General features: G+C 33.3%; 4 protein-coding genes across 4 annotated transcripts; 2 read left to right on the forward strand and 2 right to left on the reverse strand.

Annotated features, from left to right (window-relative positions):
• The first annotated feature begins 2,055 nt into the window (after nucleotides 1–2,055).
• Nucleotides 2,056–8,761, forward strand: LOC25490448 (uncharacterized). The gene is made up of 10 exons (XM_013603873.1): nucleotides 2,056–2,172; nucleotides 2,670–3,251; nucleotides 3,730–4,875; nucleotides 4,968–5,292; nucleotides 5,393–5,651; nucleotides 5,758–5,974; nucleotides 6,109–6,464; nucleotides 6,657–7,163; nucleotides 7,237–8,341; nucleotides 8,441–8,761. Exons 1-10 carry the CDS (start codon nucleotides 2,056–2,058, stop codon nucleotides 8,759–8,761), a joined length of 4,935 nt encoding a protein of 1,644 aa, XP_013459327.1.
• Nucleotides 8,762–11,433: 2,672 nt separating this feature from the next.
• LOC25490447 (flavonoid 3',5'-hydroxylase 1) lies at nucleotides 11,434–16,255 on the forward strand. The gene is made up of 2 exons (XM_013603872.3): nucleotides 11,434–12,336; nucleotides 15,314–16,255. Exons 1-2 carry the CDS (start codon nucleotides 11,443–11,445, stop codon nucleotides 15,938–15,940), a joined length of 1,521 nt encoding a protein of 506 aa, XP_013459326.1. The 5' UTR covers nucleotides 11,434–11,442; the 3' UTR covers nucleotides 15,941–16,255.
• Nucleotides 16,256–19,636: 3,381 nt separating this feature from the next.
• Nucleotides 19,637–20,842, reverse strand: LOC120579523 (F-box/kelch-repeat protein At3g23880). The gene has a single exon (XM_039831939.1). It carries the CDS (start codon nucleotides 20,840–20,842, stop codon nucleotides 19,637–19,639), a length of 1,206 nt encoding a protein of 401 aa, XP_039687873.1.
• A 1,832-nt stretch (nucleotides 20,843–22,674) lies between these two features.
• On the reverse strand, nucleotides 22,675–23,250 carry LOC120579524 (uncharacterized). The gene has a single exon (XM_039831940.1). The coding sequence runs from the start codon at nucleotides 23,248–23,250 to the stop codon at nucleotides 22,675–22,677; it is 576 nt and encodes a 191-aa protein (XP_039687874.1).
• Nucleotides 23,251–25,738: the final 2,488 nt, after the last annotated feature.

Genomic DNA, 25,738 nt, shown 5'->3' on the forward strand with positions numbered 1-25,738 from the left:
AATCAGTGCAGAAATTCATTGTGCTTTGTAGAATCAATTTGACAGAGTTTTGGCGCTTTTTAACTTGTATATCTCTATCTGTCATCTTCAAGTCTTCACTCCTTTATATAGAGGCGTGAAAGAGACGTTGAGATAATCAGCACGTCTAAAGAGTCGTTTGAAATCCTTTGATCATCCACCAGTAATCCTTTGCCTGATTTGGGTGTAGTCCTTTGAAGAATTAGCTTCAAATTCATTCCCATCTTGAAGGCACATATTCTGCAGGCATAGCTATTGTCTTGTCTTGTAGCGTGGACAAAACAGAGTAGTGGAGGTAGTGGTTGTACACTTGTACTTTGTCAACTCTGTTAACGAAGGACAACTGCTCAGAGCTATCCAAATGACCGTTGATACCTCCCTTTCAATTCTTCGTTCTTCTTAGATAAGGTTGAAATGAGAAACAGCTACTTTGGATCTTCAGTTTGACTATATGGATTAAATGTAGCTTCTGGTGATGATATAGCTTCTGATGACCTTCTGCTTCTGATGACCTTCTGATGACGTCATCACTTCAGAAGCACTTTAAACTTCAGGAGCGGTTTTCTTCAGATGCTTGGAATTCTTTTTCTTTCCATTGTTCTTCCAGGACCTGTTGAAATTACTTGACTAGCCTTTGGTCCTGTACACTTGAACAATTATTAGTAATAACCAATTGACAATTTTTAATACCTTGTTATCATCAAAACTCAATAAGGTTCATTGTGAAACATATTTTGTTCCAACAGGAGGGAGTATCATTTAGGATCCCGCACTGTTGAGTGTATAAATATGTTCGTAGTTTGCTATTTATCCCACATTACTTAGGTTCTGAGCTAGTTGACTGTATACATATGCTTGAGTGTCTTCATACTTTGAGCTAGCTTTTAGAATGAGATCCGAGCCTATTTAACATAGTATCAATATTGTGTTAAGGATTGCAATGTGGAAATTGGACCCAGCCCATGCTAGTCACGAGGATGAATGTTGATGTTGTTCATAATCCAAGCCTATTAAAAAAACACAATTTCCAATAGTATATTTCTATGTTTGGTTTTCTTAACATATGCGCTTAAATGGGACAAGTTAGCTCTTCTCGAATTATAAGGATAATGTGTAAATGTCTCAAAATATAAGAAATAAATCTCACTTTCTTTATCCAAAATGTAAAATGTAAGGGGAAAAAAAACAAAGTTTATCCTATTTAATCTTACTTTTTTAAAAACCATCTTTTCGAAGAAAAACTTTTACTTATTATCATGAAATTAAATGTAAGTTACAGTACCCCTGCATATAATAATGCATGTCCCTGCCAACTGAGCTACGCTCACGGGGACTTATTAGTATTTAAGGTGAATTCACCATTTTTTATTTACTACTCTCTCCATCCCTATATCTAATCACCCATTTGACTTTATTTTTGTCCCTGTAAATCCATTTTCAAATTACTAATGCATTTATTATTTTTTTCCTAAACATACCCCAATTAATACCACTAACTTATTTAAAAATATTTTTTTGAATAGCAACTTGTCTAGAAATATTAAAAGTCGTATTTAATACAAATACAAATAAAGAACAATTTGATAATATTAACACGTGAAATAGCCACATTAATTACATTAACAAATTTTTTTTTAAGAGATGTGAAAAATATAAAAGGTGTTATGGAGGAAGTAGTATTTATTATAAGGAGCATAGAACCGATCACTTGGAAGTTGAAGGGCTTTTTTTGTACACGTCGACTCATTCATATAGGAATTGAGATAAATAATTTGCCTTAAAGTAAATCACCTAGTAAAGGAAGTTAAACAGTTTTCTTCATTTTCCCACAAAAATAGGAGTATAGGCCTTGGAAGTTCCCCAGACTATACTGCCAAGTATTGCTTGCTCGTGCAACCAAAACTTTTCATATTCTAGCAGTTATAAGAGTCTATATCTCAAGGAATCATTTCTTATCACATAGATATTTGGAACTAAGTTATTACATGAATGCTTGCATTTTGTGATCCTTTTTGAAACTAAGTTAATTGTAGAACAATGGAAAGAGGAGGTTCAAGCAATAAGAAAGCGCCTTACAATGACTATGGCTTCATGGATTTGATTTTTTCTTGGTCTATTGAAGATATTTTAGATGAAGATTTATACAAGAATAAGGTTGATACTTGGAACTATTCCTACATTTTATCTTGTGTTCAAAATTAATTGTTTTTTCTGTTTCTATTCTTGCAATTTCCTTACTTAATCTTTATGGTCACCTTTGGGATTTGGATTCTATGTAGTAAGATAATCACACATTTGATGTAATGACATGATCTTGACCAGTTATACTTGTTTGAATGAATGTAGATATCCAAAACGGTCCTAGAAAAGCTTACTTTTGAACTTCAAGCTATTACAAATATGTGTGTGTGTGTGTGTAAAATTGATGTTGTTGGTGTAAAGTCATGACCATAATTTTGAATTCTGGCCCCAATATAACTGTTTCCTAGGTTTTTGTAACTATACATTTGCAGCGTAACTACAACGGTAATCACAATTTAAAACCTAGATCATAACTCATTTCCTTTCACAAGTTTTCATATATTATATGGATGTCTTTTTTCCACATGCACCTGACCTTAACGTTGTGTCTATCTATTTATTTTATTCAGGTTGAGAAGGTTGGACTGTCCTTTAGGTCCGTTACTCATTATCTTGGATCTTACAAATACCCTTTGCTGGAAGAAACTCGAGCAGCTCTAAGCTCAAGCATGGAACTTATACACCAAGCACCATATGGCAGGGTTTTTGGACTTAAACTAGCCAAACCTTTTAACAATGAAAATGGTAATGAAACAGAAAACCCGTGCAAAAATAAACTGTATAACTTGAAAATTGAAGGGTGGAAAAACAGGTTTATTCGCGGAGAGCCATACAAAACATTACCTGGAGATGTTTTGGTTTTGGCTGATTTTAAACCTGAATCAATGAATGATTTCCAGAGATTTGGAAGAATGTGGAGTTTTTTGACAGTTGTGAGGACAGAAGATGAGAATGAGAGTGATAAAATGGATGCTGTTTGTCTTAAAGTCAAGGCATCAAAAGATCTTGATCTTGATGAGTTAAGATACAAACCTCTTTTTATTGTTTTCTTGACAAATGTTGGGTCTTATAGAAAAGCATGGAGTGGTCTCCACATGACTGATGGTAACTTGAAGCTTGTCAGACAAATCTTGTGCAACGGCGATGACGAGGTAACAAACTTGATTTCTAGTAGTGTTACTTATGGTTTATTGTAGCATTGTACTGTTATATTATCTCTTCTAGCTAACTAAACTTCATTTCTATCATCATTATTCAGTTTTAGTAGAGCATCTTAATGTAATACTTGTATGATTTCAGCATTTATGTATATCTTCTCGTTTTTCGTTAATATTCTATTCACCTAAAACCTACAATTTATGTTGAAGGCGTGTCCAAGTATCTATCTAACATTCACACGGTATCGACACTTGTGATTTCATACACTCACTTCTATTTTCTCAACCTATTATTGGTGTCTTTCCGGTCTCTGTGCTTCACGGGTACATACATACCAAATTAACCATGCCATTGATGCTAACCTGATTAACAATTTTTCAAATTGTAAAGTGTATTTGTCTAATTGTATTGTTTTGAAATAATTGATTATGAAATTGATGCTCAAACTGATTCATGTATGACGGAAAACAGGTTAAGGGAAGTTGTGATTGCACTTCTCTATATGATGCTATGTGGGATGATTGCTCATATCGAAGATTATCATCCGATCTTAATGAAGCACAAAACACTGCAATTTCTAATTGTCTTTCTGGTATTCATTGTAGTCACAATGCTACTGTGAAACTTGTTTGGGGTCCCCCTGGGACTGGAAAGACTAAAACTTTGGGAACAATGCTTTTTATTTTAATGAAAATGAAATATAGAATCCTTGTGTGTGCCCCGACAAATGTTGCTATTAAGGAAGTGGCTTCACGTGTGTTGCATATTGCAAGAGAGTCACAATGTTCCGCAGGTGACATGCTGTTGTTTGGTAATAATGACAGGCTTGATGTGGGCAGTGAAGAAATCGAAGATATATTTTTAGATAACCGTGTACGGAAGCTCCGGAAATGCTTATCATCTTTTACTGGTTGGAGAAACTGTCTAATTTCAATGATTCATTTTTTTAAGAGTTGTGCTTCGGATTATAAAATGTTCATAGAGAATGAGATTTTAAAGTTGACGAAACCGGACAATAAAAGTTATAAGCTGACGTCATTTCTGGATTTTTTGAGAGAAAGGTTTCTTCCAAGAGCAGATCAACTGAAAGATTGTATTTCTATGTTATGCACTCATGTCCCAATGTGTATCATTTTAGAGCATAACTATTGGAAATTAGTGTATTTAAATGCGGCACTTGAATCATTTCAAAAAATGTTGTTTCAAGAGAATTTGTCTTCTGATGAATTGAAGATGCTTTTCTCTAATCTTGAAATGCCGGTGAATTCTTCGTTATATTTTAAGGGTACTGCAGAACATGTTTTCAAGAAGAGAAATGAATGTTTATCAGCTTTAGAAACTGTGAAAGATTCGCTTGACAGACTTGAGTTGAAAAGATTTACAGACGATGAATCAGTTAGTGACTTTTGTTTTAAAAATTCATCAATAATATTTTGCACAGCTTCTAGTTCCTTTAGGCTGCACACCATTTCAATGAAGCCAATCAACCTTCTGGTGATCGATGAAGCTGCACAACTTAAAGAATGTGAATCAATTGTGCCTTTACTTCTGCCTAGAATAAGTCATGCAATTCTTGTCGGTGATGAGTGTCAACTTCCTTCCATGGTCCGAAGTAATGTAAGCATATACTAAAACCTATTTTCCTATTAATGAATTCTTCATCTTGATTCCATTTTTATATCTCATCTGCGGTTGTTTTTTCCTGTAAGGTTTGTAGCGTAGCTGGTTTTGGGAGAAGCTTATTTGAGAGGCTGAGCTTGTTAGGAAGCCCGAAAAACCTTCTCAACACGCAGCACAGGATGCACCCTGAAATAAGTTTATTTCCAAATTCATATTTTTATAGTAACAAAATTAATGATTCACCAAATGTTCAAAGAAACTATGGTAAGAAATATCTTCCCGGGCCAATGTTCGGTACATATTCTTTTATAAATGTAGCCGGTGGAAGAGAAGAGTTTGATGACGATGGTAGAAGTTATAAGAATATCGCTGAAGTTGCAGTTGTCATGACGATACTGAAGAATTTGCATAAAGGTTTGTCCATTTATGCAATTTATCGCATGTAATTTTAATGTTAGTGTTTATACTTTATTTGTTATTTATTTTATATTATTAAACTTTTTTTTGGGTGCAGTATGGCTTGCTAAAAAGGAGAAACTCTCCATTGGCATAGTTTCTCCATATGCTGGACAAGTACTCAAAATTCAAGAGAAACTAGCAATGATGAATTACAGTAGCCATGATGGATTTAATGTGAATGTGAAATCAATTGATGGTTTCCAAGGGGGTGAACAAGACATTATTATATTATCAACTGTGAGAACCAATTACAGGACTTCTCTTCAGTTTATTTCGTCTCCACAAAGAACTAATGTTGCTCTTACAAGGGCTAGGTACATTTTGACATTGCAACTTTTTCTAAGTTTTATTTGATTTTATAAGAATATTATTATGTTAATTTAAAAGCTTCATCTGCTTTTTTTTTTCATCTTTGCCTAGGTATTGTTTATGGATTTTGGGAAATGAAAGGGCATTGGTAAACAATAACAATGTTTGGAGGGCGTTGGTTATTGATTCCAAGAATCGTGGATTGTTCTTTAGTACGGATCAAAATCCTGAAATGGCTAAGGCTGTCTTGGATTCAATGAAAGAGTTAGATCAATCACTTGATTTGCTTGATACAAATAGTGCCATTTTCAGAAATACTATGTGGAAGGTATATTATTGATGTTGTTATAAACTTCATACTTGTCTTTTTTGATTAATTATTATTTAAGAAATTGTTGATAGTGATTATAAATGTTTAAAGTTCAAAAGAATATACTGAATATCGGCACTTCACTTCTGCAGGTGTATTTCACTGATCAATTCCGTAAGTCATTCCAAAAGGTGCGTCAACCGCAGAGCAAAATCTCAGTAATAAATGTTTTGGAAAGACTTGCTAATGGATGGAGGCCAAGAGGGCGTACCGTAGAACTTGTTTGTGAAAATTCATCAAAGATTCTGAAACAATTCAAGGTTGAAAGGCGCTATATTATTTGTTCAATAGAGATAGTGAAGGATTTTCAATGCCATGTTCAGGTTCTCAAAATGTGGGATATAGTGCGACTAGAAGATATTCCAAAATTGGCTAAGAGCCTTGACAGTGAATTCAGAAAATACACTGATGAATATATTCTTTGCTGCAAAGAGAACGGTTTTGATGGGTAGGTTCATTTTTAAAACAACTGAGATCATAGTTTTAAATTGCAATTGCAGTTCTGGTTGAATTATGATACTTAAAATTGCATCCATGAACTAGTTGCTGAGGCCTGGAATTCTAAAACTTTTATATTGCAAATATAATTCAAAACTATGACTATAATATTTAACTTTAACTCTTCATTCTTTATTAACAGAAAAATAGAGTGTCCTTTGAGTTGGCCAAGAACTGCAAATATCCGAAAGTTCAAGAGTGTCGGTGCTAATAATACCGAGGAGAGTGATCTAGTTGATTCTGAAGATGCAAAAAATGCTGCTGAAAACTCAATGATTGAGGAGAGTACTTTGTTGATGAAGTTTTGTGCCCTTTCACCAGATCACATGCGTACTGGCCGAGATGATATTGAAGTAGATCTTCCTTTTGAGTTAACAGAGGAACAGCGTAACATAGTTATCTTCCCTAGGAGTACATTTGTACTAGGTCGATCAGGTACTGGAAAAACCACAGCTCTTAAAACTAAACTGATTCAAAATGAGAAATCACACCATGTGGCCGTTGAAAGAGTGTATGGTCCGAATTACACTGCAAGTGAATCTAATGAGATTGATGTTGAGCTTAAGAGACCTATCTTATGCCAGTTATTCGTGACATTGAGCCCTGGACTGTGCCAAGAGATCAAACACCATGTTTCTTGTTTTAAAAGGTATGTTACTTCAATGATACTTCTTCTGCAAGCAAAATTTTGTCCTCTCATAATTTATTTTATTTCCTTACAGGTCTATAGGTGAGAATGTTTCAATTGATGAAGACATTAATGATTCCTTTTCCGATGTCCCAACCAATTTATATCCACTGGTGATAACATTTCACAAATTTCTTCTGATGCTTGATTTGACTTTGGGTAATTCTTATATTAAGAGATTTTCTGATCTCAAGAATCAGAGGAAGAAGGAAGTGAGCTATGAAAGGTTTTATTCATTATACTGGCCTCATTTTAGTTACCAATTGATAAAAAAGTTGGATTCTTATCTTGTTTTCACAGAGATTATGTCACGTATAAAAGGCAGCATAAAAGCAGCTGAGTGTGGTAAGTTGAGTCGCGAGGACTATTGTTCTTTATCCGAAAGTCGAGCTTCGAATAGTTTGAGCATGGAAACAAGAGAAATGATATATGATATCTTTCAAAACTATGAAAAAATGAAGATGCAAAAGGGAGAATTTGATATTGCTGATATTGTAATTGATCTCCATCGTAGGTTGGGGACGGAGAAATACAAGGGTGATGTAATGAACTTTGTGTTCATTGATGAAGTTCAGGATCTAACAATGGCACAAATTTTGCTATTTAAACACATTTGTAGAAATGTTGAAGAGGGTTTTGTGTTTTGTGGGGATACAGCTCAAACAATTGGAAGGGGTATCGACTTTAGATTCCAAGACGTAAGATCACTCTTCTTCAACAAGTTTGTGTTAGAATCAAAAAATCAGTTTTTGGATAAAAAGAATGAGAAGAGGAAAGGTTGTATTTCCGATATTTTCATGTTGAGTGAGAACTTTAGTACTCATGCCGAGGTGCTAAAATTGTCACAAAGTGTTATTGAACTTCTGTTTCATTTCTTTCCAAATTCTATTGACATGTTGAAGGTGGAGACCAGTTTGGTTTATGGAGAATCTCCTATTGTTATACAATCTAGGAATGGTGAAAATCCGATTCTGACAATTTTTGGCGGAAATGGTTACAACGGTGGGAACATTGGAGGGTTTCGGGAAGATCAAGTAATATTGGTAAGAGATGATTCTTCGAAGGAAGAAATCATGCACCTTGTTGGGAAACAAGCTCTTGTTTTGACGATTTTAGAGTGCAAAGGCCTTCAATTTAAGGTTTTTACAACTCTCGATTATGCTTAACTTTTATTTTTTTTTTATTTTTCTATTATTTTCTAACAATTTTTTATGATTTTTTTTTTCTGCATTTTTTAGGATGTGTTATTGTACAACTTTTTTGCATCTTCTCCTTTGGAAAGGCGATGGGGGATTATATACCAGTACATGAAAGAAAAGAATCTGTTGGACCCTCGATCGCGTAACTGCCAAAGTTTTGTCGATTCAAAGCATAATGTTTTGTGCTCTGAACTCAAACAACTGTATGTGGCTTTAACTAGAGCAAGGAAGAGGTTGTGGATTTGTGAGGATGTAGAAGAATTTTCTAAGCCCATGTTTTCTTATTGGGAAAAGAAGAATCTTGTACAATTTAAGATACTGAATAGTTCTCTAGTTGAAACAATGAAGGTTGAAGGATGAAAGATATGTGAAGGACTGATGCAAGCTTTTTTGCTCTTGGGGCACAAGGAAAGCAGTCAAGTATTTGAGAGTTTCCTCAGTGTTTTGTAAATTTTCGGGTTTATCTCGAAAGAGCATGTATGTATTTATGTATGCATTATGCAATATCAATTTCCAGCAGTTTTGAACAGCTAACAAGGCAAATGCTGTATGTTACGAAAAACAACGAACTGCGTTCGTATCGATCTTCTATATTACCTTACCTTTGTCGTCTAATTTCGTCGGGTATTGGGTCGTACCAAATAGAATGCCTCGTTTAACAAATGCAACCAGAGCTATATTTATATCCCACACGTTTTCAAGATATAATCAAATTTAACAGGATTCATGAGTCTGTCTGTTACTTTGGGTCAAAAAAGAAAAATGAGTCTGCTTGTTACTTGTAGAGGGGAATTTATAGAGGGAAAGGGAAGGTTAATGTGTAGCCAAAACCAATTTTGAAAATTATGCATTCAATCAATTTCTAGAAGTATAAAATTTACTTTTTTTAATGTGAAACTTCTATTTTAAATTCTATAACATGTGCTCTTAAGACATAAGTTAGGTGTGTTTGTTACAAGTTTATCAAATTTATTCTTGGGAATAACATTATTTGAAATATAAAGATGAGAATTTTATTCTAAGGTATTTAAAAAAAATATGTTTGGTTAGTTTTATGATATTCTTAGGAATCATAAAAATAAGTATTATAATAGATAACTACATATGATTTTATTCTCATCTCCATGGGAACTTTATTCTCACCTTTTCTTTGGAAATTTTTTTCTATTCCCAGAAACATTTTGTACCCGAGAATAAAATTTAGTAAACTTGTAATAAACATAGGCATATATATTTCTATCATTTTATTCGCAGGAATTAACAACTATATTTTAAAACAAACACACCCATGTATTTTTGAAAATTTAAAAATGTTTTTTTTGGTTACAAAAATTTAAAAATGTTTAACAAAAGGTTAGCAATTCAATTTTTAGGAATTTTCATTTCATTTGTACCCATTCCTTATTAAAATAAGTGATCTAATTGACTACTTCATATATGCAAATGTGCGACTTTTAATATCTTTATATAATTTGAAAATATTCATTTAAAAAAATTCAAAAACATCTTATATGTTATCATTTATCTTTATATAATAATAGAAAAAATTGTTCAATATATGCATATGAGCATTTCTAAGTCAATGTCACACCTATTCGTAGATGCTACGTTAGCATCAATGTAATTGTAAAATGACTGGTGCTAGTCACACAAAAAAAAAAACAAGTTACACTTAAATTTATTTAAAATTTTACAATAATACCAAAATTGCCCTCTTCACGTAAATTTTTAAAAACCCATCTTTTATGATTATTCTGAACCCTTACCCCCCTTTCATCCACAAATCATCATAGATGTGCAACCAATATCTGAATCAACATCTTTGTTATTGATCTGTACTATATTCATAAAGGTTGGTGAATTTCATGAATTTCATTTTCGATGAGTTTCTATTTGTTTATTGTTTGTTTTGGTATGAGATATGTTCAATTTAGGTTAGTGTAAATTCAGTTTACTTACGTTCAATCTAGGTTAATGTAAATTTAGTTTACTTATGTTCAATCTAGGTTAATGTAAATTTAGTTTACTTATGTTCAATATAGGTTAGTGTAAATTCAATTTACTTACGCGTATGTATATAAGAGGTTAGTGTAAATTCAGTTTACTTACATTCAATCTAGGTTAATGTAAATTAAGTTTACTTATGTTCAATCTAGGTTAATGTAAATTCAGTTTACTTACGTTCAATCTAGGTTAATGTAAATTAAGTTTGTAAATTCAGTTTACTTACGTTCAATCTAGGTTAATGTAAATTAAGTTTGTAAATTCAGTTTACTTACGTTCAATCTAGGTTAATGTAAATTAAGTTTACTTATGTTCAATTTAAGGGTATATTAGTCATTCTGGAGTGTAACTTGTTTTTTTGGGGTGTGCCAGTCTTGTAAAATTGCATAATTCTACAAATTTGAGTGATAAATTTTAGTGGAGAGAATAATATTGTTAATAAAGGGAAATACTAACAGGTATTACTATGTACTCATTAAGGATACAGAAAAGGAAGTTATACTAAGAAAAAATAAATTTTTTTAACTAATCAATCTATAAGAAGCTAAAAAATATATATTTAGCAATAACTTTCTTTTTTTTTATCTTTAACCAGAGTACTACGGAGACACCGGTTAGCATCACCCATATATAAATCGAGGGATCGAAAAGTAAATTAAGTACTATTATTTTTTATTTGGTTTAATAAATTAAGTATTTTTTCATAGTGCTACCAAATTTATTTGCAATGAATAGAGTTGATGTTGATGTGGTTTGAGTATTAAGTGGAAGAATTACCAAAATCAGTACATCATCACTTTGAGATAAAAATTAGCACGTCAAGAAAACAAATAGCCTCTAAGATTGTTTTACTTAAGAGCTTTTGTATTTTGCATCCAACAAGTTATGCACGTGGGACTAACCTAACCTATGCACCTAACACTCTTGCCCCTAAAATCGAAATGCTACCTATAATTTTCTAACCCTTTGTCACATATCCAAAATATTTACCCTCTTTATATAAATAATATATAATCATTGCATTTTATAATCACAACATGGCTTTTGATGCGTTTCTTCTAAGAGATATTGGTATTGCCATTTTCATCTTCTTCATCTCACACTTCTTCATAGGCTTGATTCTTAGAAACACTTCTAAAAATCTTCCACCTGGCCCAAGAGGATGGCCAATTCTTGGTGTTCTTCCACACTTGGGAACCATGCCTCATGTCACACTCGCAAACATGGCGAAGAAATTTGGACCGATCATGTATCTAAAAATGGGCACTTGTGACACTGTGGTTGCTTCAAGCTCAGATGCAGCTAGAGCATTTCTCAAGACTTTAGACCATAATTTCCTAAATAGGCCTACCATTATTGGTGCAACTTATTTAGGTTACAATTCACAAGACCTTGTTTTTGCAAAATATGGACCTAAATGGAAACTACTTAGGAAATTAACAACCTTACACATGCTTGGTGGGAAAGCACTTCAAAATTGGGCTAATGTGAGAGAAAATGAGGTGAAACACATGGTGAGATCCATTCATGAGTCTGGGAAAAAAGGCGAATCGATTGAGGTTGGTGGTTTGTTGAGTTGTGCAATAACAAACATGGTGAGCCAAGTTGTACTAAGCAAACGTATGTTTGCAAGTAAAGGGCAAGAGTCAAAGGAGTTTAAGGAAATGGTTGTGGAGTTCATGACAATATCTGGAATCAACATTGGTGATTTTGTACCTTTCATTGGTTGGATTGATTTGGAAGGTGTAGTGGGTAAGATGAAACGATTGCATAAGAGGTTTGATGAGTTTTTGACCAAGTTGATTGAAGATCATGTGAATTGTGCTCATGAACGTAAAGGGAATCCAGATTTTTTGGATATTGTTTTGGCAAATGATGATGATAATTTTGGTGAGAGATTGAGCTTGTCCAACATCAAGGCTTTATTATTGGTACTTACTTCTCTCTTTCCCAACTACTACTTTCTTTATTTTTTATTTTTTGTGACCGGAGTTTGAACCTCAGACTTTGCATATATTATGCCTGTCTGTATCAACTAAGTTAAGCTCAGGAGAATAATTTATCTTATTTTTTAATAAAAAGTAGAATAGCATAAACATGAAAAGAAAATAAATGTAGCGCACCATTGAAACAGAATAACGTGGTGTACATATTAAATTGTTCGTATGAGATACAATCTATTAAGAACAAGTTAAATCTCCTGGTGCTATAAAGACTCTCTTTTCAACATTCACTCTAATATTTTCTCCTTTTTTGTAGAAGATAGTATTTTCTCTTTTATTGCATGAAATTAATCTTATAATCCACATTGATATGATATCATCCAATAATATAAAAAGTATTAGCGTGAGTGTTAAAAATGTCAATATTGAATATTGTAATTTTTTTATAAGATTTTTTGGTATATAATTTGAGTTTTTATATTTGTATGATGAAGATTTAAATTTGTTTGAGTTATGAGTTTTTTATTTTTGTTTTTATGAAAAAATAATATTATTAATATTTTATAACATACAGTATTATATCAAAAAAAAAAGGAATAAATTTCTACCTGAAATTAAACTAAAAGACGAATTGTCAAGTTTTGCCATAAAAAGAAATAAAAAATAGGAGACGTAGTAAAGACTAAAGAGTATTTAAGGAGAAACCACATAAATTAATGATGGTAGTCATAATTGACCACAATAATAAGCAAAAAACCATAGAATCCCCCATAAAATAAAAAATAAAAATAAAAACATGTATTTTTTTTTTGCCATATCACGGGGTAGGGTTACATTTCTATTTTTAATATAACTATTTATTTATATCAACCTGAACTGACTACTGACCTAAGAGTATTTAATTTAAGTTAATCAATTTTTCTCTCTAATCAATTATTTATGTGATAAAATTAAGGACAAAACAAATGTACAATTGCACTCATCATTTCTTTGATTGTTGTCCTATCAAAATAGAACACGTATAGACTATCTTAATTAAAATGAACTAATGACCAACTTTGCTTTGCTCATCATGATTCATGGCCATTACATCACAACAGAAGATCAAATAATAAAACATTGAAAAAGAGGCAAACCACCCACAAGGATTGTCAAACTTGGCAAAAAAGAAAAATAATTGAAGAAATGAGACATTGAGAGTGTCCTCCTCCACTTTTGATATCAATAAATTAACGTTAACAATTCAGATTTCAAAAATTTGGTTACAAGATCTTGTTGTGATCATAATATTGTCACTAAATGAAGATATGCCAACCGTTATCGTCAAATAGTTAATGCAAGATCTTCTTGACCCCTAAGTAATTGAAGGGGTCAAGAACTAATGTTAATCTAGCAATGCTAATAAAACACATAGTAGTGATACATAAACCACCTTAGGTGGCATGTACCATTTGTACACCCACACACAATTTTGACAAGTGTCCTTGTGGTCCCCTCACACACAAGAAAACTCACATGTATTGTCTCTCACACACTCTCACCTGAAGTGGTACAAGTGTGTATGGAAAAAAGTGTGTACATGAAACATTATTCTAAACCGAACATTAACTTTGAGCAAGTAATTCACAATTGAAGAGTTATTAAACGATCAAACTTTTAATACACAATCAAATTACAAAATATAGCACAATATCAAACCAAGAATAAAACCTAGAAATAAAGCAATAACAAAAACTTAAATAAATCAAATGACAAGTGATTGAATAGTCGAATTGAGTTTTCAAAGTTTTTCTGAATTATCTAACTATTGTTGATTCACCTAATAAATTAACATATATCAAATTATATTGCAAGAAATAAAGAGAAAGGAGAAGAGAAGGTGGTATTTATAGAGGTTTCACCAATCCTCTCTTCGTAGAAGAAAACGTCTACGAACCTTCCACCATAATGTTGAAAATGTTTACAAGAGTCAATTACAAAGGTTCGTTGAATTTAAGAATCAACCAGATCCTAAATTTTCTACGCTAAGTAAATAGCCTCAATCTTCAAGCTTCCTTGAATTTGGATCATCCCAAGGTCTTCAAATCTTAAGCTTGTATAAAATTCATCAATCTTCGTAACCAAGAAATCTTCTTTGTTATTGCCTCACATTCATCCACTTGAACCTTGATTGTTTGAGAAACAACCCTCACAATTACATTTGGAGGTGAAAAGTACTTCCTTTTCCTTTAGACCCTTAATGCTCCACTAAGATCCTTGAATGAAACCAAATTTACAATTATCTTATAGCACCCTAACAATAAAAATCTCAAATCCTACAAGTGTTCTTAGAAAAAGTGTTTAATTTAAAGAAGTTTGGAGAGAGAGAGAGTGTGTGTTTTTGCAATTTGATTCAATGAGTCTTGTAGCATAAATTAACACAGTTTTCACTTCTATACATATTGTAATAAATACTAAAAGTCATGTTATCAAGCAGACACAAAATTTCTGAAAAAGGGTAATACTGCAATCAACCAAATAATATTAAATAAAGAAATTTAGAATCCAAATTATATGAAAACTGAAGTGATTATATTAATAATGTAACCACAAGCCTTTACGACTATTCTGCTCCTTTTTTCTTGTCTTGTTTATGATTTTAATTTCTTCATTTCTAAGTCTATATAATTTTGAAATTTTTTAACATTTTCCTCACTTATACATTTGGGGCAAAATGTCATACTTTTGTAAAACTAAGGACCAAAATGTTGAATTTAGGAAGGACTATATAATCTTGAACTTAATGTGTCCTTTTTTTTTTCTTTTCTTTCTAATAACATTTAATCTGTCTTTTTCTTTAAAGAAATTTATTTTATTTTTGGTGAACATATATATATTTTTTTAATATAATAAACCTTTATTAGCATTACTCACATAGTATCATTTCATTATTCTAACACAAATGTATCTTTTCCTATATATCAAGAATTTGTTCACTGCAGGGACAGATACATCATCTAGCATCATAGAGTGGGCACTTGCTGAAATGCTAAAAAGTCCAAACATCTTGATAAGGGCACAAAAAGAGATGAATCAAGTGGTAGGCAGGGAAAGAATGCTAGTTGAATCTGACCTAGAAAAATTACCATACCTTCAAGCAATATGCAAGGAGACATATCGTTTGCATCCATCTACACCCCTTAGTGTTCCAAGGGTGTCAAATAAAGCATGCCAAATTAATGGTTACTACATCCCCAAAAATACAAGGTTCAATGTTAACATATGGGCAATAGGGAGAGACCCAAATATATGGGCTAACCCATTAGAATTCAAACCTGAAAGATTTTTAAGTGGAAAATATGCAAGAATTGATCCAAGTGGAGTTGATTTTGAATTGATTCCTTTTGGAGCTGGAAGAAGAGTTTGTGTTGGGTATAAAATGGCTATTGTGGTGATTGAGTACATTCTGGGCACATTGGTACACTCTTTTGACTGGAAATTACCAAATGGTGTTGAGCTAAACATGGATGAGGCCTTTGGACTTACATTGGAAAAAGCAGTGCCCTTGTCAGCTACGGTTACCCCTCGCTTGGTCCCACATGCTTATGTTTAATATACTAATGCTCATATATAAGGCTATATAAGTACTATATTATCTATGATGGTTACCTAATATAAAATACTATATTATGTATTAGGAAATAATATATAATGTGAGAAATTTAGGCCACTTACATAGAGTTTCAATAGTTTCAATAAGATCAAAGTTGCATGGTAAGTATTGGTTTAGTAATTCATTTTAGTTGGAATTAGTTTTATCTTTGGTTAGTAGTTTGTAAAATAGCTTGCACATGAAGTAACTAACTCAAGTTACTTGCGTGAGAAGTAATGAGTTTGTTAGCGGTTTGTTTCAGTTTTTGTTACCTCACTTGATGCATATATACTTCATTACTCTTTTTTTTTTTAGAGCATACTTCATTACTCTTGTAAATACTTAGTTCAATTTCATTCAATAAAATTTACAAGTCTATTATATATATATATATATATATATATATATATCTCAAAACCATAGAAACCCTAGAATCTAAATCTCATCTTCTTCAATTTTGTATACAGTTTTAGTGTTGGTTTTCATTCAATCTTTACATATTGTTCTATAATGCTCTCTCTCTCTCTCTCTCTCTCTCTCTCTCTCTCTCTCTCTCTCTCTCTCTCTCTGTTTTTATCCGCTGCATTTAGATTCTGAACATCACTATAGAAGCTGAACTATATCTGCTTCTGATCAATGACTTCAGTAGGCGAAAACGAAGAAAAATTAGTTACTTGGATATGGTACAATTACCTAGGTGAGTTTTAAGGTGGATGACCTTGATAAGTGGTCCACGGTAAACCAATACAAAAAAATCATCCAAGATGTCGTCAATATTCTTCAAAAAGATGAAAATTACTCATGATTATGCCCGTCTTTATTTTTTTTTAACGAAAAAACGTTGTATATAGGCGGAACACCCAAAACGAAATGCATACACCGTATATCTTTAACACCGATTAAAAACAAACCTCCATGACCAAATCAACACCAAAACCAAGCTAAACCCCTACAAACTAAACATAAACCAAAAGTTGAGTCAAGCTCACAATCCATCTTGAATGACCACAAAAACAAAATCCAAACACATATCGTCTGCTACTCAAATCAAAGCCACTCCAGAAAAGAAACACATCTACTGAAAAACCCTAACAACAGCTCCCCGCCTTCTCATCACCACAAACAACACCTCACCTCATCACCACAACTTAGCCGAAACTCCGAACCAATTCAGCTTTCCAGCACCACAACTTATGCTCGTCTTTATGGCTAAGTCAATTACATGATTAATGTCGGCTCAATGCAGGTTACATATTTACTTTTTGTCTTTTTAATCAAACTAATTACATATTTATTCAGAAGGTGTTGCATATAGATGATAGATTGAATAACTTGGAGAAGTGGGTTTTTGAGTCAATTTGGAAGAGTCCGGCTCGGTCAAAAGTTGTAGCTTTTTCTTGGACTCTTCTTCTAGATTAAATTCCAACTCGGTTAAATCTTGCATTTGGAAACGTTTTGGATCACATTTCAGAAAGAAAAAAAAAAGTACTTTTATGTACCAACCATAGGTTTCACCGACCCTATAAAGCCACACTACATTTGTGGATTGACAACAGCCTTCTATGTGTTGAAGCAGGATCTAAAGACATGGTTTGAAAGGCTCAAGAATTCATCGTTGGCTTGGGAATTCTAGAACACCAATGGTGGTTCCTCTTTTATCTTCTCAAAGGATGTTGGAAGCCATTTATCAGATTTGATACAGACTAGGTATATTAGATTTGCTAGGAAAATTTAATATGAAGAATGCCAATTCTTGCTCAACATTAACGGAAAAAATTCATAGCTAAAGGAGAATGCATGCAATTGTTTTAGGATTGCAATGTCTAGCTAAGAACAGAACCAATATTTCTTACTCCATATACAATTTTAGACAATTCGTGTGCTAACACTGTTCACCATTGACAAGGAGTAATAAAGATTCTAATGTATTTAGATAGAACTAAAAACTACTCCTTTTCAGATCTTGATATATGCGACTTTTCTAATGTTGATTAGGCCACTAGTATAAAAGACAGAGAATCAGCATCAGAAATCGTCTCTGTAAATTTTGCATATTACTTCACACCTTTGACTCGGATAATACTTTTAGTATGTTCAGATTTCTATTTGATTTGAAAAAGAAATTCTAATAATTTTATAAATACCTTCTTTATATTGTAAAAGATGAAGTAAACAAGGAATGAATGAATTATGACGTAGGCTGGAGGAGTGTCGACCGTCCAAAATTGGAAATCAAACACAAATAGTACTCCCAAGTAATTAGAATGAAAAAGAAACCGTGAGATCGGTTTTTTACTTGATTTTCAGTACTTTCAGCGCATACTGGCTAAAGTTGTATAAACAATGTTCCCCTTTTTTCAATCTGCAATATCTAGCATCAAGAGAATAGGGTGGTATTCATAGCAATTCATGTTCTGCAGGAAACACTACAACAGCTGATCTTCTTTTTCTTGCTGGTTTCTTGCTTCTGTTGTATCCACGATGCTATATTTGATAGAAGTAAATACTCAGAAAAACCAGAACACGCACTATAATGCTTGCGTGAACACACACGCACTATAATGCTTGCGTGAACGGAAGGGTGATGAAAATCTAACTATATTTTTTTTTGAAAAAACGAAGAGTGAAAACTATATAGACCACAATACCTTCCATTTCAATTGATTTCATAGACAACATATTTCTGCATACTTGAATCCACATGTTAGACCCATTCGAGGTAATCTGCATCCCATTAGAACTAAGTCTTCACTCGGCTTTTCTGCTACCACTGCCAAACTGTTATTGCCTTAAAGTAAAGGCTTTTTTATTCAATATAACACTTTTAATGTTTTATGAGAATGGTAACCAAGTTAAGCTTCTACAGATAGAATGAGAATAACACAGTGAAACATAAGCCAAACTGTCAATTTAGACATTGAAGCTTAGCTTCCCGTTTTCTTTGGCTGAATAAAATTTTGAACAGATTATGTTGCAGGAAACTTGGAACAAGCATGAAATCTCAGCTACTGCAACACATATCTTACTAAATTATTTGTAGAAAAGGGGTATAACTAAGTGCTTGTTGATTCGTCGTGAGTTGACAAAATGACAACGAGTCTCTGTGATTTTGCCAAATTTGCACTTCTGAGATTCAACAAAGTGGAAAGGATGTACAAAGTCATATTTATGTTTTGTATAGGCAGTTATATCACTAACAGAAATCAAATTATCAAAAAGCTGCATATGTGACAAAATTAAATACTTAGAAAAATAAAATCACAGTTTTATTATATAGCATATTCATTTCAATTCGTAATGCATAGTACAAGATTTGAAACAAACATCACAAAATTTGTGAAGTACTAGGCAAACATTATAAAATTTTAAATGTAACTAAATATTAGAAAATCAAATATAGAATGCAATGCATGATTGGGAATTATTTAAAAGATAATGGACGACGAGAGAATCGAAGACTCAAACTAACTAACAATTGAAAACTCACAAGAAATTTTAAACTTGTAGATTCCATCGATCAGTAATCAACAATGATCCAACTAGTCACCCATAAAAGGAACATGCAAAAAATAAATAACTTAAATATAAATTAATAATATAGTTGTGGCAGTTGAATCTCTTGCTCAATTGAAACAACAAACAATCTACATCCTAACATTAAGAACAAGGTGATATCAAACTCTCAACAAACACTTCCCACTCCATCAGAAGATCGGCGTTTAGAAACTTGGGAATCTTCAAAGTACCAATTTTGGAACCATAAACAACCAACTTCTTTTTGTTACTTCCCAGCTCATAAAAATCCAACAGCAATTGATCATCCTCAGAAACATGTAAAACCTTGTTAAAGACCCACAAACCCGGATCTCCCATTAAAGGAATGTGGTGCAATTTAGCCCACGACTCTTTATTTCCATATTCCATCATAACCCATATAACCAAATACGTAACTCTGGTATTAGTTGCAGAAAATAACAAGCAATCCTTCAAAACCCCCAAAGTAAACAAACTCATCTCCAAAACAGGCGGCGAAATATATTGATATGACTCCTTCTCTAAATCAAGAGAAACAATAAAACTACGAAAACCATCATAAACCAACCAATTAACGGCACCACCCACAAATACTCCTGATGGACGATACAAGGATAAATTTGGGAAGTCTTGTATTTTTCTCCAAGAATCTGTACCTAGAGTGTAAACTCTAGTTTCATATTTTTCATTGAAGAAAGAAATAGCGATAATCTTATAATTATTAATGAAATGATCATACCCAAAACTATATAAGGGATAATAATGTGCTCCGTGTGCAATATAATTCAAAGTAGGCAATATCTTGAACATTCGAATGGAAGGGTTCCACAAAACAGCCGATCCTTGACGCATGGTGAGACAAAGGATGCCGGCACAAGAGCACACCGCTAAAGGTGCGCCATATGTACTTTTGAGACTGATAGGGTAAGTGAGTTGTGTCTGCGTGACACTAGAATTTGAGAAAACAGAATGGATAGGGAAATCATACATAAAAAACTTATGTTGGTTGTTCCAGGAGCATAACATAAGATGGCGGTGCTTGGTTGACAAGCGAAGATGTTTCTCTGCAAATTTGGGATCAGAGATTAAAGAATTGAAGGACTTACAGAGGCAGCGAAGCTGAATGAGTAACTTTACCGGAATTCTACACAAAATTTCTGCAACAAGATCAAACGGAAGCGTGGGTAGTGGTGCCGCCTGAAGTGAAAGCAATGTTAGGGTTTCCGTCAAGGTAACCGTTTCTGTCTTCGTTGTTGAATTTGGTTTACGGTTTGTCTGTTTACAATTAGAGCCACTAACAACGTTGTTCGAAGAAAAACATAAACCCATGATGATGTTGAAGATGGAGAAAAATCTGTAAGGAAGCAAATATTTTTAGCTAAGTTTTCAAACAAATGGAAAAAATCGTTTTCCATAACAAATCAGAGTTCGAAAAGGAAAAGACGGACGATGGTATAGGCAACTGAGTAGGAAAGTCGTTTTTTATTTTTTAAATTTAAGTGTTAGACTTTTTTGAGTACTAGAATTTAATTTAAATATACAAACCGTCCCTGTAATTTGGGCGCATTTTGATTTTCGTCCTGTAAAAAAAAAAATTTTAAAAACATCCTTGTAAATTTTTTTTTGTTTTAAAAAGGTCCTTGGCCCCACTATTCAGGTGAAGTGGCATGGTTTTGGCCACGTGGCAGTTGCTGACTGTGCAACTTTTGCCACGTGGCGCTGACGTGGCATGGCACATATTAATTTTTTTTTCAAAATTCTAAAAATTCATTTTTTTAAATAAAAAATCCGAAAATAAATATAAAAATCATAAAAAAAAATTAAAAAAACTGAAAATTAAATTTTTTGATTTTTAATTAATTTTTTCCTTTCAAAAATCTGAAAATTAAATTTTTCGATATTTAATTAAAAAAATTCAAAATTCTGAATTTTTTTTAATTATAAAAATAAAAAAAACTGAAAATTATATTTTCAAAAGTTATAAATTTTGAGATTATATAAGTTTCAAAAATTTATTTCTAGATTTTAAAAACACTAATTTCCAATTTTTTTTCTTCATATTTCAAAAAAATATTGGAATTTTTTTAATTTAAAAAAATATTTTTCAGATTTTTTCTAAATAAAAAATAAAAAATAATGACGTGGACTGCCACGTGGCAAAAGTTGCACAGTCAGCAACTGCCACGTGGCCAAAGCCATCCCATGTCAGCAAAAAAGTGGGGCCAGGGACCTTTTTAAAACAAAAAAATTTTTACAGGGATGTTTTTAAACTTTTTTTTTTACAATGACGAAAATCAAAATGCGCCCAAATTACGGGGACAGTTTGCATATTTAAGCCTTAAATATATTTAGGGAAATGCTATGTCTCCCGACAAAAAGGGAAAAGATACATGGACATACCAATTCCATACACCCCCCCTTATATCACCTATGACATGGCAATAAAAATTTTAATTATTTTTTTTTTTGGTAAGGATAAAATTTTTTAAAAATTGATCTTTAATGACATGTAAAAAATGGTTAAAAGAAATAAGAAATAGATCAAGGCAAGGCAATTAAAAAAGAAAAACTTTCTCCATCTTTCTCCACGCGAACTGCTTTCTCCATCTCTCACTCACCGACGGCCAATAGCTCTCTCTCCGTCATTTGCTCCGACGGCCCGTAGCTCTCTCTCCATACCGTGATTAGCTCTTCCGATCTCCTTCCTCCTTCCTCTACACGAATCACTTTCTCCATCTCTCTTTCCGTCGCCGAATCGCCAAGTCTCTTCGTTAAAGGTGATGTTTATCTCAAATCTTGTATTTGGTGAAGGCTAAAATAATTTTTTTTTTTTGAACAAATCAAAGTGGAATATATTACTCAAAACAGAGTGATTCACCCCGCACAAGGTGTGCTAAAATGATGAATCCTCTAATATTTGTTACAACACCACAGCACCTAAAGAAAAAAGATGCCACCGCCTAAACATAAAAGTTCCAAACACTTAAATCACACCAATACAAAAAAGGGGATGTCTCCACCAATCGTAAAAGCCAAAAGCAATAGGCTCAATATTCGAAGAAAGCCAGGGAAAAGAATTTAACTTAACTTTTTCGACAATATGTAACGGGATCAATAACCGTATCATTGAAAACACGGTTGTTTCGCTCCTTCCATATTGCTCAAACACAAGCAAGCCAAATAACCTTAAAAAACACATGAGTAGATCTAGGCAAACCCGCCAAATGAGTAAACTGAATGTAATGATCCTTAATAGAACCTGGAGGAACAAAAGAAAACCCAAGCCAGTGACAAAGACAAACCCAAACACTTCCAAAATATTCGCATCCAATGAAAAGATGACCCGTCATTTCGGATAGGCCACACCCTCCAACACATAAATTGTCGTTAGGTTGAAGAATGAGACGACGCACCAAGTTTGCTCTTGTAGGAATTCTGTCTTGAAGCAACTGCCAAGCAAAAAGCGACACTTTTGTCGGAACCAATTTGTGCCACACATCAGTAAAAACATCATTAGCCACCTGATCTTCAGAATTTGTGAGAAAACGATAAGTCCCACCAACACTATAACCATGAACAGGATCTAGTAACCACCGCCAACGGTCCTGAATATGAACGTGCAAAACAACGTCATCGAGTAAAGTGATACACTCCCTCATACTCTCCTCCTCCCAAGCTAACAACCGCCGTCTCCAAACCCACCCATTGCTGCCCTCAACCCACCCCCAACACTCCATGTCTGCCACCAAACACTCCTTATGCACCGCTAAATCATAAAGACGACTAAATTGAATCTTTAACGGTACTCCGCCTAGCCATTTATCAGTCCAAAAGAAAGTACTACTACCATTTCCTACCTCCCTCCTAACATTAACATCAAACCAGTTACCTACTCCCGAGCCTACTCCATCCCTCACCTAGCACAACATACTCCACCAACCGGACGCCTCTCTCCCTCCTTCCTGAATTCTACCACCAGCCTCCCTGTACCGTGCCTTTAAGACACGATACCACAAGCCTTCTTTGTCAATCAACAACCTCCAACACCATTTTCCTAACAAAGATAAATTAAATTCACCTAACCTCTGCACCCCCAAACCACCTCGATTCACAGGTAAACAAATAGAATCAGATTTAATCCAAGAAATTTTTTTAGAGACCTCACAACCCCCCAAATTTTTTTTTTAAAATAGATTCAATAGAAGAAATTATACCTGCAGGTGCCTTGAAAAAGGAAAGAAAGTAAACCGGAAGAAAGGACAGGACAAATTTCAGAAGAACTAAGCGATAGAAATTTATTATTCCACGAAGACAATCTAGCAACAATTTGGTCCACTACCGGTTTCCAGAAACTGATTCTTCTACTATCTCCGCCTATAGGTAATCCTAAGTACAAAAAGGGAATTGTACCAGTTTTACAGTTCAACACCGAAGCCGCTTCCGTCAACCAATTATGAGAAATGTTAACACCTGTCAACATGCTTTTGTTAAAATGTACCTTCAACCCGGACACCTCTTCAAGTAATAATTATACCACCCGAATGGTACGAACATTCAACCAACATTTTTCTCCAATAATGATAGTGTCATCAGCAAACTGTAGGTGAGAAATTTTAATTTCACTTTGAAGTCCGACCCCATAAGCATTAAATAAATTTGACGACACTGAAGCCTTCATCAAAACATCAAAACCTTCGGCTGCTAGTAAAAATAAAAAAGGCGATAAAAGGTCCCTCTGTCTAAGCTCCCTCTGAATAGGAAACTCATCTGTCGGGCACCCATTGACAAGGACCGAAGCAGTAGCTGTTCCAACACATTCCATCAAACCAGTAGGTGAGAAATTTTCTAGTGAAGGCTAAAATAATTGTTGAATTAGAAATTCATGAAGAAATTAATCATATTAGGGTATGATACTGAGTTAGTGATAATTTAGGGTTAAATTCTGAGTTATATTAGGGTATGATACTGAGTTAGTGATAATTTAGGGTTAAAATCTGTGTTAGAAATCTGTGTTATTTTCTACTGTCTGATTGTTGCATTTTTGGGTTGTTGATGATTATCATTGTATTGTTGTTAGTACAAAATCATAAGTTTTCCCCAATTTTTGTAGTTTGATTGTAGTTGTTCCTCTAAATGATATCACGTGTTGGTGTCAAATTCTTAATCAAAAGAATTGTGGTCACACTTGTGTTAAAAAATGGTCAAAGTGTTGGAAATTTGAAGGAAAAAAAATGTGGTTACGTCTATGTTAAAATATGGTTAAGTGAAGATAAATTTTTGTCAGTATGTCTATGATAACAAAGATAGGATAACATTAACTTGTCACAGTATTATTTCCATAACGTTCTTCAATTTTTGTGGAAAACGTGTGATTATAAAATGTGTTTGTATTTTAGTTATAAGATGAATTTTTTCAGTGTTCTTTTTACTACAATGGATGAAGATTGGTTTGGAATTGAATGCGAGTTTTCATGCTTTCTCTAAGTTTCAAGGAACAAGGTACACTCCAGCAGAAATGGTAGAATGTATGGGTCGAGTGTGGGCATTGGAGCGAAATATGTTTCAATATTGTCTATGCCCACAAGAACGATTCTCACTCGCAAACATGAACCAATATCGTAGAGAATGGGAATACCGCATGGAAGAGTCTGCACGTCTTAGGAAATCTTTACCTCAACAAGGCCAAAGTAGACCAAAACAATGTTCATCAGAAATCACAAGAGACGGTAATGAGTCGCTCGAACTGGCCATTAATATCATACGCAACGAGAACAATCAGATGCAAATTCGTCTCAACAGATGTCTAAATTCAAGGGAAGTTGAATTACGTGGAATAGAGCATCTCCGTCAATACTAGACAGATGATGATTTATCCGATGAGTAATAATTTATATTTATGGTTCTCAATGTTATGACTATCTCTATCTATTGTTAGGACTATCTCCATTAAACCACATGTATTGTACCATTTCAACTATCCATCTATATAATTATTCTACCTTGGTTTTTATATTTCCTCATCCATCCATTTATATCATTGTAAGTGTTGTAAATATTATACAATATTTCTGTTGTATGAACTTGATCAGTGCACTAAAAGCCTTTCCAACCATAAATAAGTAGTTATAAAATCTGCGAGTATATCACGCCTAAACACGGACAAGTTCTAATTTATGAAAAAATAGTGGTCATGAAGTTTTAAAATTATGGTCAAACATGCCATAT

Source organism: Medicago truncatula, chromosome 3, assembly GCF_003473485.1.
Source record: "Medicago truncatula cultivar Jemalong A17 chromosome 3, MtrunA17r5.0-ANR, whole genome shotgun sequence".
In the NCBI taxonomy this organism is placed as follows: Eukaryota; Viridiplantae; Streptophyta; class Magnoliopsida; order Fabales; family Fabaceae; genus Medicago; species Medicago truncatula.